Source organism: Petromyzon marinus, unplaced genomic scaffold (assembly GCF_048934315.1).
Source record: "Petromyzon marinus isolate PM22_M1 ecotype Great Lakes invasive population unplaced genomic scaffold, UKy_Petmar_22M1.pri1.0 PM_G_Scaffold_79, whole genome shotgun sequence".
NCBI classification, from domain to species: Eukaryota; Metazoa; Chordata; class Hyperoartia; order Petromyzontiformes; family Petromyzontidae; genus Petromyzon; species Petromyzon marinus.
The window spans coordinates 916,738-928,761 of record NW_027423034.1 but is presented as its reverse complement, the minus strand read 5'-3'; the positions used below and the strand labels follow the sequence as shown (position 1 = coordinate 928,761).

The following is a 12,024-nucleotide window of genomic DNA, read 5'->3' as shown; positions in this document are numbered from 1 at the left end:
TCAGCCAGTCACTCACTCAGCCAGTCACCCACTCAGCCAGTGACTCACTCAGCCAGTGACTCACTCAGACAGTCACTCACTCAGCCAGTCACTCACTCACTCAGCCAGTCACTCACTCAGCCAGTCACTCACTCACTCAGCCAGTCACTCACTCTACCAGTCACTCACTCACTCAGCCAGTCACTCACTCACTCAGCCAGTCACTCACTCAGCCAGTCACTCACTCACTCAGCCAGTCACTCACTCACTCAGCCAGTCACTCACTCACTCAGCCAGTCACTCACTCAGCCAGTCACTCACTCACTCAGCCAGTGACTCACTCAGCCAGTCACTCACTCAGCCAGTCACTCACTCAGCCAGTCACCCACTCAGCCAGTGACTCACTCAGCCAGTGACTCACTCAGACAGTCACTCACTCACTCAGCCAGTCACTCACTCAGCCAGTCACTCACTCACTCAGCCAGTCACTCACTCTACCAGTCACTCACTCACTCAGCCAGTCACTCACTCACTCAGCCAGTCACTCACTCTACCAGTCACTCACTCACTCAGCCAGTCACTCACTCACTCAGCCAGTCACTCACTCAGCCAGTCACTCACTCACTCAGCCAGTGACTCACTCAGCCAGTCACTCACTCAGCCAGTCACTCACTCAGCCAGTCACCCACTCAGCCAGTGACTCACTCAGCCAGTGACTCACTCAGACAGTCACTCACTCAGCCAGTCACTCACTCACTCAGCCAGTCACTCACTCAGCCAGTCACTCACTCACTCAGCCAGTCACTCACTCTACCAGTCACTCACTCACTCAGCCAGTCACTCACTCACTCAGCCAGTCACTCACTCAGCCAGTCACTCACTCACTCAGCCAGTCACTCACTCACTCAGCCAGTCACTCACTCACTCAGCCAGTCACTCACTCAGCCAGTCACTCACTCACTCAGCCAGTGACTCACTCAGCCAGTCACTCACTCAGCCAGTCACTCACTCAGCCAGTCACCCACTCAGCCAGTGACTCACTCAGCCAGTGACTCACTCAGACAGTCACTCACTCACTCAGCCAGTCACTCACTCAGCCAGTCACTCACTCACTCAGCCAGTCACTCACTCTACCAGTCACTCACTCACTCAGCCAGTCACTCACTCACTCAGCCAGTCACTCACTCAGCCAGTCACTCACTCAGCCAGTCACTCACTCACTCAGCCAGTCACTCACTCACTCAGCCAGTCACTCAATCACTCAGCCAGTCACTCACTCTGCCAGTCACTCACTCAGCCAGCCACTCACTCAGCCAGTCACTCACTCAGCCAGTCACTCACTCTGCCAGTCACTCACTCACTCACTCAGCCAGTGACTCACTCAGCCAGTGACTCACTCACTCAGCCAGTCACTCACTCACTCAGCCAGTCACTCACTCAGCCAGTCACTCACTCACTCAGCCAGTCACTCACTCAGGAGCTCAGCTGCTCACTCAGTCGCTTGCTCACTAAATTACTCAATCACTGAGCCAGTTTGACAGTAAACTTTTTGTTTATATATCCAACAACACAGCACGAAATAACATCATCGTCTGGCTAATCGGGACCTCCGTCAGCCTACCCCACACCACACAATGGTACCCACACGCTTACCCCTCCACCGTGGTGGTGGTGGTGGTGGAATTGGTGGTGGTAGCATTGGTGGTGTTGGATCGTGGTGGTGGTGGTGGTGTTCAGTTGGTGGCGGTGGTGGTGGTAGCATTCTTGGTGGTGGTGGTGGCGGTGGTGATGGCAGCATTGATGGTGTGGCGTTGTTGGTGGTGTTGCTGGTGCATCATGGTGGTGGTGGCGTTGTTGGTGGTGTTGGTGGTGGATCGTGGTGGTGGTGTTCAGTTGGTGGCGGCGGTAGTGGTGGTGTTTGTGGTGGATCGTGGTGGTGGTGGTGTTTAGCTGGTGGCAGTGGTGGTAGCATTCTTGGTGGTGGTGGCGTTGTTGGTGGTGTTGTTGGTGGTGGTGGTGGCATTGGTGGTGGTGTTGCTGGTGGTGGTGGCATTGGTGGTGGTGTTGCTGGTGCATCATGGCGGTGGTGTTCAGTGGGTGTTAGCGGTGGTGGTGGTGGTGGTGGTGTCGTTCAGTGTGTGTTAGTGGTGTTGGTGGTGGTGTTCAGTTGGTGGTGGTGGTGTTGGTGGTGGTGTCGTTCAGTGGGTGGGTGTTAGCGGTGGTGGTGGTGCTGTCGTTCAGTGGGTGTTAGCGGTGGTGGTGTTGGTGGTGGTGTCGTTCAGTGGGTGTTAGCGGTGGTGGTGTCGTTCAGTGGGTGTTAGCGGTGTTGGTGTTGGTGGTGGTGTTGTTCAGTGGGTGTTAGCGGTGGTGGTGTTGGTGCTGGTGTCGTTTAGTGGGTGTTAGCGGTGTTGGTGTCGTTCAGTGGGTGTTAGCGGTGTTGGTGTTGGTGGTGGTGTCGTTCAGTGGGTGTTAGTGGTGGTGGTGTTGGTGGTGGTGTCGTTCAGTGGGTGTTAGCGGTGGTGTTGGTAGTGGTGTCGTTCAGTGGGTGTTAGCGGTGGTGGTGTTGGTGGTGGTGTCGTTCAGTGGGTGTTAGCGGTGGTGGTGTTGGTGGTGGTGTCGTTCAGTGGGTGTTAGCGGTGGTGGTGGTGTTGGTGGTGTTGTCGTTCAGTGGGTGTTAGCGGTGGTGGTGTTGGTGTCGTTCAGTGGGTGTTAGCGGTGGTGGTGGTGGTGTCGTTCAGTGGGTGTTAGCGGTGGTGGTGGTGGTGTCGTTCAGTGGGTGTTAGCGGTGGTGGTGTTGGTGGTGGTGTCGTTCAGTGGGTGTTAGCGGTGGTGGTGTTGGTGGTGGTGTCGTTCAGTGGGTGTTAGCGGTGGTGGTGGTGAAGTTGGTGGTGTTGTTCAGTGGGTGTTAGCGGTGGTGGTGGTGTTGGTGGTGTTGTTCAGTGTGTGTTAGCGGTGGTGGTGGTGGTGGTGTCGTTCAGTGGGTGTTAGCGGTGGTGGTGTTCGTGGTGGTGTTGTTCAGTGGGTGTTAGCGGTGGCGTCAGCGATGTGCTCCAGCTCGTCGAGGTACCGCTGTCTCAGCGACCCCAGGTACGAGGCCAGGCCGGCTCCGTCCAGCCGCGAGTGTCGCGCCGCCTGGCCCAGCCTCGTCGCGAGGCGGTGGACGGCCGCTCGGTGCAGCACGGGCGCGGAGTCGGCCTGACGCTCCATCTGGGGGGGGTCGCGGAGGGGTCACGGGCGGCGGGGGGTCACGGGCGGGTCTCGGGGGGGTCGCGGCGGGGGTGTCAGCGGGGGTCAGCGTCGTTACCCAGCTCTTGCCGCCGATCCGCGCCAGCAGCCCCGTGGCGTCGCGCAGCAGGGAGGGCGGCAGCGATGACAGCGTGGCCATTTCCAGACCTGGACGCGGGGCACGCGGGGGGGGAGGGGGAGGGGGAGGAGGAGGGGGAGAGGGAGGAGGAGGGGGGGGGGAAGGCGACGGCTTCTTCTTCACGATGTTTGAGGCGCCGGCGGCCTCGGCAGGGCCATCCCCGCTCTGTGCCGCGATGCGTTTTTCCGGGCCGAGGGGTTTCCCCCCTCCCACTACCGGGACCTCGTGGAAATGCTCGGCAAATCTGAAAACCTGTTCCCTGGGGATCGGAGATCGGGTCACCGTTCTTTCCCCCAATGATGGTAATCGGTTGTGGCGCCGCAGGTTACTTTCTTGATGGGAGTTAAATAGAGATTTGTGATCGCGGGCCACTGATGCAGACTCCATCTCCTCGGCAACCCGCGACCGCCACCCATCCTTGCGGCGCCTCGCGGCTCTCCGAACCTCCGAGCGAGGGCTGCGGTAAGCCTCCTCATTCTCCGACGTGGGATTCTGTAGCCGATGACAGTGGGCCTGTCGCCATCCTGAACACCTCCTCTTGTCAGCCAGGGTCTCTGGGGAGGTCTGGACCGCGTACCCAAAGCAGCCATTTCAGCTGCATGAGTCACAGTCCTAAACCTCGCCCATTTACCCTCGACATCAGGAGGAGTGGGGGACGATGCCAATCCCAGCCGGCAGAGCATGCCACTAAGGGTTTGAATGGGGTCCTGGATGTACACCCACCACCGGAGTGAAAGAATTGCAGGTGCATCTTACAGATTACAAGTCGATGGTCAGTGGGCAGATCAGCTCCACGGTAGGTCCTGGTGTCAAGGACATGGGCTCGCATCCGCTGGTCCGTCACTATGTAGTCCAGCAGATGTTCTTGCTTGGACCCGGCATGCATCCATGATGTTGTGTGGATGCGGCGATGCCGGAACAGCGTGTTGGTATTTACAAGCCCATGGGCTGCACAAAAATGTAGCAGCCTCCTGCCGTTGTTATTGAGCTGGTCTGGCCCATGCCTTCCAATCACTCCAGACCAGGTGCATCATGACCAACTCGGGCATTCACCCAACAAGATGACTATCCCGAGGGGCCACTTTAGCTCGCACCTGTGACAGGAGGTCATAGAAGGCATCTGACTCATCGGCCTTGCCTGGATCCCTCCACGGATGTTCGTCTTCGGTGGGGGCATAAGTAACCACGACCACCACTCCTCACCTCCGGTTGTTGGGAAGGCGAGCCCAAAGTAGCCTGGAGCTTACAGCTTCCCAAACCTCACCGCCACGCTCCCACGCCCCCTTCATTCTTTTGTTTAGAAGAAGAGCCACTCCCTGTTGTTTGGCAGTCTCCTGCCGTGAGAAGAGGACTGTTCACCCCTCATGGTGGTAGGAGCCAGAGCCGGTCCACCGGACCTCCTGAATACCACAGAGATCCAGGCGGTACCGGTCCAGCTCCCGACAGAGGAGTGGCAGCCTCTCCTCCGCAGTGAGCGTTCGAACATTCCACGTGGCCACCCGTAGTGGTTTTTCGTTGTTTCTGGAGGAGCCCCGAGGGTAGATATTCAGTCTTCTGGCTCCGCCAAATGGGGTTTGGTCAGGAGACGTCATAGACGCCTGTCCCCCCGGGGCCTCCGGCACAAGCTTATTAGTTACATATTTCAGTTTAACTCGTGGTTTCGTGGTAATTAATTGAAGGTGGAAGGGTTACCAGCCCCTCGCACCTGTCCAGAGCCCCCGTTTAGCCCCTGTGGTGGATGCATTTGCCATGAGGGGAGGAGCCAATCAAAATTGGATCTCGCCCCAAAGCACTGTCCACGACAGAGTTGCCCATCCGGCACCGCGAGGAGGTAGGGGGTTGTTTTTCCGGACCACACACACACACACGTACACACACACGTACACACACACACACGTACACACACACACGCGTAGTACCGTAGTGCGTGTCCGGCGTGTGCCCCTGCACCAGCTTGTACGTGCACGTCACACGTGGCACCGTCCGCGAGTCGTCGGCACCAGCGGCTTTACCGTCACGACGGCCGGCCCAGGGCAGCTGCTGCTGCTGCTGATTGCGCGACTCCACCAGGAAGTGGCTGTTGGAGACGTTGGGGTAGAGGGTGGAGAGGTGGCTCAGCTCCAGGTGGTGGGTGGCGAAGATGGTGAACGTCTGGGGGAGGGGGGGGAGACACACAGGGGTGGTGAGGGTGGTGAGGGTGGTGAGTGGTGAGTGGTGAGTGTGAGTGGTGAGTGTGGTGAGTGTGAGTGGTGAGTGTTTGTGGTGAGTGTGAGTGGTCACCACCTTGCGCTGCAGGAGACACTCACAGACCGAGTGACAGATCCCCAGGGCCTCGTGGACCCCGGTGCCCCTCCCGAGCTCGTCGATGATCACCAGAGAGCGGTCGGTGGCTGTGCGAACTATGTAGTTCACCTGGGGTCATGGGGGTCACCGGGGGTCACCCACCCACTCACCCACCTACACACCCACCCACTCACCAACTCACTCACTCACTCACCCACCCACTCACACACCCAATCACCAACCCAATCACCCACCTACCCAACCACTCACCCACCCACTCACCCACCCACTCACACATCCACTCACCCACCCACTCACACACCCACTCACCAACCCACTCACCCACCTACCCAACCACTCACCCACCCACTCACCAACCCACTCACACACTCACCCACCCACTCACACACTCACCCACCAACCCACTCACCAATCCACTCACCCACCCACCCACTCACCCACCCTCTCACTCCCCACCCACCTCTCTCATCTCGATGGTGAAGGTGGAGGAGAGTGGCTGGATGTCGTCGTCCACACCGATGCGAGTGAAGATCTGATCAGCGATCCTCACGCAGGCAAAGTCGGCTGGTACGAAACAACCTGAAGCAGTGGTAGCACCCAAACACTCACTCACTTACTTACTCACCTACTCACTCACTCACTCAAACACTCACTCACTTACTTACTCACCTACTCACTCACTCAAACACTCACTCACTTTCTTACTCACCTACTCACTCACTCAAACACTCACTCACTTACTTACTCACCTACTCACTCACTCACTCAAACACTCACTCACTTACTTACTCACCTACTCACTCACTCACTCAAACACTCACTCATTTACTTACTCACCTACTCACTCACTCACCCAAACACTCACTCACTTACTTACTCACCTACTCACTCACTCAAACACTCACCTACTCACTTACTCACCTACTCAATCACCCACTCACTCACTTACTCACCCACTCACTCACCTACTCACTCAATCACCCACTCACTCACTCACCTACTCACTCACCTACTCACTCACTCACTCACCCACTCACTCACTCACCCACTCACTCACCCACTCAATCACTCACCCACTTACTCACCCACTCAATCACTCACCCACTCACTCACCCACCCACTCAATCACTCACCCACTCACTCACCCACCCACCCACTCAATCACTCACTCACCCACTCACTCAAACAGTCACTCACCCACCCACTCACTCACTCACTCACTGACTCACCCACTCAATCACTCACCCACTCACTCACCAACTCACTGACTCACTCACCCAATCACTCACCCACTCACCCACTCACTCACTCACCAACTCACTCATTCACCAACTCACCCACCCACTCACCAACCAACTCACTCACCAACTCACCCACCCATTCACCAACTCACTCACCCACCGACTCACTCACTCACCAACTCACCCACCCACTCACCAACTCACTCACTCACCCACCCACTCACTCACTCACTCACCAACTCACCCACCCACTCACCAACTCACTCACTCACCCACTCACTCACTCACCAACTCACTCACCCACTCACCAACTCACTCACTCACTCACCCACCCACTCACTCACTCACCAACTCACCCCCCCCCACCCACTCACCGATCTGTGCCATCACCTGGCAGAGTGCCACCTGTCTCAGCAGCGTGGACTTGCCGCTGTTGTTGGGCCCCGTGACAACGAGGAAGTTTGAGGCGTCCGACAGGAAGACGTCGTTAGGCACCAGCGGCCAGCCCAGCACCCGCTCCAGGATGGGGTGGCGAGCCCCCTTGAGGGCCAGCGTGTCAGAGAATTCCGGACGGACTGCAGCTCACCACAGACAGCGGGGGGGAGGTCACGGGGGGGAGGTCACGGAGGGGGAGGTCACGGGGGGGGAGGAGGTCACAGGGGGGGAGGTCACAGGAGGGAGGTCACGGGAGCGGAGGTCACGGGGGGTGAAGGTCACGGGGGCGGAGGTCACGGGGGGAGGTCACGGGGGTGACGATCACGGGGGGAGGTCACGGGGGGTGAAGGCCACTCACTCACCCACCCACCCACTCACCCACCCACTCACTCACTCACTCCCTCACTCACCCACTCACCCACTCAATCACCCACCCACTCACCCACTCACTCACCCACTCACTCACCCACCCACCGACTCACTCACCCACTCACCCACTCACTCACCCACTCACTCCCTCACTCACTCACCCACCCACTCACTCACCCACTCACTCACCCACTCACTCACCCACTCACTCATCCACCCACCCACCGACTCACTCACCCACTCACTCACCCACTCACTCCCTCACTCACTCACCCACCCACTCAGCCACCCACTCACCCACCCACCCACCCACTCACTCACCCACCCACTCACCCACCCACCCACCGCGTACCGGACTTGGTGAGCGTGGTGCGGTGAGCGAATGCCAGCAGCATGTCCACCATGGACACTGCGTCAGCAAGCTTGTAGAGACACACAATGTCCTCCCGGATCTCCGCAAACAGCTTGGACAACACCCTGGGCACGGAGACAGAGCGGGGGTCACCCTCCCCTCCCCAAAGGGTGTTGTGTAAAGAGTAGTGTACAGTAGTGTATAGTGTAGTGCATAGTGTAGTGTACAGTAGAGTATAGTGTAGTGTATAGTGTAGTGCATAGTGTAGTGTAGTAGTGTATAGTAATGTATAGTGTAGTGTACAGTAGTGTATAGTGTAGTGTATAGTGTAGTGCATAGTGTAGTGTATAGTGTACAGTAGTGTATAGTGTAGTGTATAGTGTACAGTAGTGTATAGTGTAGTGTATAGTGTAGTGCATTGTGTAGTGTATAGTGTACAGTAGTGTATAGTGTAGTGTATAGTGTAGTGTATAGTAGTGTATAATGTAGTGTATAGTGTAGTAGTGTATAGTGTAGTGTATTGTGTAGTGTATAGTAGTGTATAGTGTAGTGTATAGTAGTGTATAGTGTAGTGCATAGTGTAATGTACAGTGTACAGTAGTGTATAGTGTAGTGTATAGTAGTATAGTGTAGTGTATAGTGTAGTGTATAGTAGTGTATAGTGTAGTGTATAGTAGTGCATAGTGTAGTGTATAGTGTAGTGTATAGTAGTGTATAGTGTAGTGTATAGTGTAGTGTATATTGTAGTGTATAGTGCAGTGTATAGTAGTGTATAGTGTAGTGTATAGTGTAGTGTATAGTAGTGTAGTGTATAGTGTAGTGTATAGTAATGTATAGTGTAGGGTATAGTGTAGTGTATAGTAGTGTATAGTGTAGGGTATAGTATAGTGTATATTGTAGTGTATAGTAGTGTATAGTGTAGTGTATAGTGTAGTGTATAGTGTAGTGTATAGTGTAGTGTATATTGTAGTGTATAGTGTAGTGTATAGTGTAGTGTATAGTGTAGTGTATATTGTGGTGTATAGTGTAGTGTATAGTGTATAGTGTAGTGTATAGTAGTGTATAGTGTAGTGTATAGTGTAGTGTATAGTGTAGTGTATAGTGTAGTGTATAGTAGTGCAGGGCATAGCCAGGGGGTTCCTCTGCAACCCCCACAGGTAGACGGGGCAGTGAGTGGAGGAACAGATGGAGATTAGTCCACCACACTCTGCCTGGGGTAGGGGTGTTCTCTCACACGTTGGACATGAGGTAAATCTCCTCCACGGCCTCCTGGCTGCGGCAGTTCAGCCTCATGAGGTCCATGGTGGTGTAGCTGAGAAGGTTCCCACGTTTGCTCACCTGGTGAGTGAGGGGTGGTGAGTGGTGAGTGAGGGGTGGTGAGTGGTGAGTGAGGGGTGTGGTGAGTGGTGAGTGAGGGGTGGTGAGGGGTGGTGAGTGGTGAGTGAGGGGTGTGGTGAGTGGTGAGTGAGGGGTGGTGAGTGAGGGGTGGTGAGTGGTGAGTGAGGGGTGGTGAGTGGTGAGTGAGGGGTGGTGAGTGAGGGGTGGTGAGTGAAGGGTGGTGAGTGGTGGGGTGAGTGGTGGTGAGTGGTGAGTGAGGGGTGGTGAGTGGTGAGTGAGGGGTGGTGAGTGAGTGGTGAGTGAGGGGTGAGTGAGGGTGGTGAGTGGTGAGTGAGGTGTGGTGAGGGGTGAGTGAGGGGTGGTGAGTGGTGAGTGAGAGGTGAGTGAGGGTGGTGAGTGGTGAGTGAGGTGTGGTGAGGGGTGAGTGAGGGGTGGTGAGTGGTGAGTGAGGGGTGTGGTGAGTGGTGAGTGAGGGGTGGTGAGTGAGTGGTGAGTGAGGGGTGAGTGAGGGGTGAGTGAGTGGTGAGTGAGGGGTGGTGAGTGGTGAGTGAGTGGTGGTGAGTGGTGAGTGAGGGGTGGTGAGTGGTGAGTGAGGGTGGTGAGTGGTGAGTGAGGGGTGTGGTGAGTGGTGAGTGAGGGGTGGTGAGTGGTGAGTGAGGGGTGAGTGAGGGGTGAGTGAGTGGTGAGTGAGGGTGGTGAGTGGTGAGTGAGAGTGGTGAGTGGTGAGTGAGTGGTGGTGAGTGGTGAGTGAGGATGGTGAGTGGTGAGTGAGTGGTGGGGAGTGGTGAGTGAGGGTGGTGAGTGGTGAGTGAGGGTGGTGAGTGGTGAGTGAGAGTGGTGAGTGATGGGGTGAGTGGTGGTGAGTGGTGAGTGAGGGGTGGTGAGTGGTGAGTGAGGGGTGAGTGAGGGGTGGTGAGTGGTGAGTGAGTGGTGGTGAGTGAGTGGTGGTGAGTGGTGAGTGAGGGGTGGTGAGTGGTGAGTGAGTGGTGGTGAGTGAGTGGTGGTGAGTGGTGAGTGAGGGGTGGTGAGTGAGGGGTGGTGAGTGGTGAGTGAGGGGTGGTGAGTGGTGGTGAGTGAGGGGTGGTGAGTGGTGAGTGAGGGGTGGTGAGTGGTGAGTGAGGGTGGTGAGTGGTGAGTGAGGGGTGGTGAGGGGTGAGTGAGGGGTGTGGTGAGTGGTGCGCTGAGTGGTGAGTGAGGGGTGGTGAGTGAGGGGTGTGGTGAGTGGTGGGGTGAGGGGTGAGACTCACACATAGACACATAGACTCACACATAGACACATAGACTCACACATAGACTCACACATAGACACATAGACTCACACATAGACTCATAGACTCACACGTAGACACACACATAGACACATAGACTCACACATAGACACATAGAATCACACATAGACACAGACTCACACGTAGACACATAGACTCACACATAGTTCACACATAGACACATAGACTCACACAAAGACACATAGACTCACAGATAGACACAGACTCACACATAGTCTCACACCTAGACACATAAACTCACACATAGACTCTGGGTCTATGAGTGGTGAGTCTGTGAGTGGTGAGTCTATGAGTGGTGAGTCTGTGAGTGGTGAGTCTGAGTCTCTGTGTGATGAGTCTATGCGTCTCTGCGTGGTGAGTCTATGGGTCTCTGTGCGATGAGTCTATGGGTCTCTGTGTGATGAGTCTATGAGTCTGTGTGGTGAGTCTGTGAGTCTCTGTGTGATGAGTCTGTGAGTCTCTGTGCGATGAGTCTATGAGTCTGTGTGGTGAGTCTATGGGTCTCTGTGTGGTGAGTCTGTGGGTCTCTGTGCGATGAGTCTATGGGTCTCTGTGCGATGAGTCTATGAGTCTCTATGTGATGAGTCTATGAGTCTCTGTGTGGTGAGTCTGTGGGTCTCTGTGCGATGAGTCTATGGGTCTCTGTGCGATGAGTCTATGAGTCTGTGTGGTGAGTCTGTGAGTCTCTGTGTGATGAGTCTGTGAGTCTCTGTGCGATGAGTCTATGAGTCTGTGTGGTGAGTCTATGGGTCTCTGTGTGGTGAGTCTGTGGGTCTCTGTGCGATGAGTCTATGGGTCTCTGTGCGATGAGTCTGTGAGTCTCTATGTGATGAGTCTATGAGTCTCTGTGTGGTGAGTCTGTGGGTCTCTGTGCGATGAGTCTATGGGTCTCTGTGCGATGAGTCTATGAGTCTGTGTGGTGAGTCTGTGAGTCTCTGTGTGATGAGTCTGTGAGTCTCTGTGCGTTGACCTTGATGAAGACCTCTGGCAGACGCTGTTCGGGCTGCAGGGAGTGAGCGGACGTCTGGATGTAAAAGCCACGCAGGGCGCTGTAGCTCATGGACATGGGCAGGTTGTGAATCTCGGAGAGCTGTTTGATGATCTCTGGGAGAGAGAGAAAATGGGCAGGTTGTGAATCACGGAGAGCTGTTTGATGATCTCTGGGAGAGAGAGAATGGGCAGGTTGTGAATCTCGGAGAGCTGTTTGATGATCTCTGGGAGAGAGAGAATGGGCAGGTTGTGAATCACGGAGAGCTGTTTGATGATCTCTGGGAGAGAGAGAATGGGCAGGTTGTGAATCTCGGAGAGCTGTTTGATGATCTCTGGGAGAGAGAGAATGGGCAGGTTGTGAAT

General features: G+C 55.5%; 1 protein-coding gene across 1 annotated transcript in view; it reads right to left on the bottom strand.

Annotated features, from left to right (window-relative positions):
• Positions 1-1,512: 1,512 nt before the first annotated feature.
• The window catches only part of LOC142921034 (mutS protein homolog 4-like), a 28,129-nt gene continuing 17,617 nt past the window's right edge, over positions 1,513-12,024 (bottom strand). Inside the window, exons 13-21 of the mRNA XM_076062922.1 lie at positions 11,642-11,770; positions 9,279-9,382; positions 8,045-8,169; positions 7,263-7,463; positions 6,108-6,226; positions 5,627-5,755; positions 5,263-5,494; positions 3,284-3,372; positions 1,513-3,186 (exon numbers count right to left, since the gene is read on the bottom strand). Of these exons, the coding sequence (XP_075919037.1) occupies positions 2,995-3,186; positions 3,284-3,372; positions 5,263-5,494; positions 5,627-5,755; positions 6,108-6,226; positions 7,263-7,463; positions 8,045-8,169; positions 9,279-9,382; positions 11,642-11,770 (1,320 nt within the window). The 3' untranslated portion in view covers positions 1,513-2,994. The remainder of the gene's footprint in view (positions 3,187-3,283; positions 3,373-5,262; positions 5,495-5,626; positions 5,756-6,107; positions 6,227-7,262; positions 7,464-8,044; positions 8,170-9,278; positions 9,383-11,641; positions 11,771-12,024) is intronic.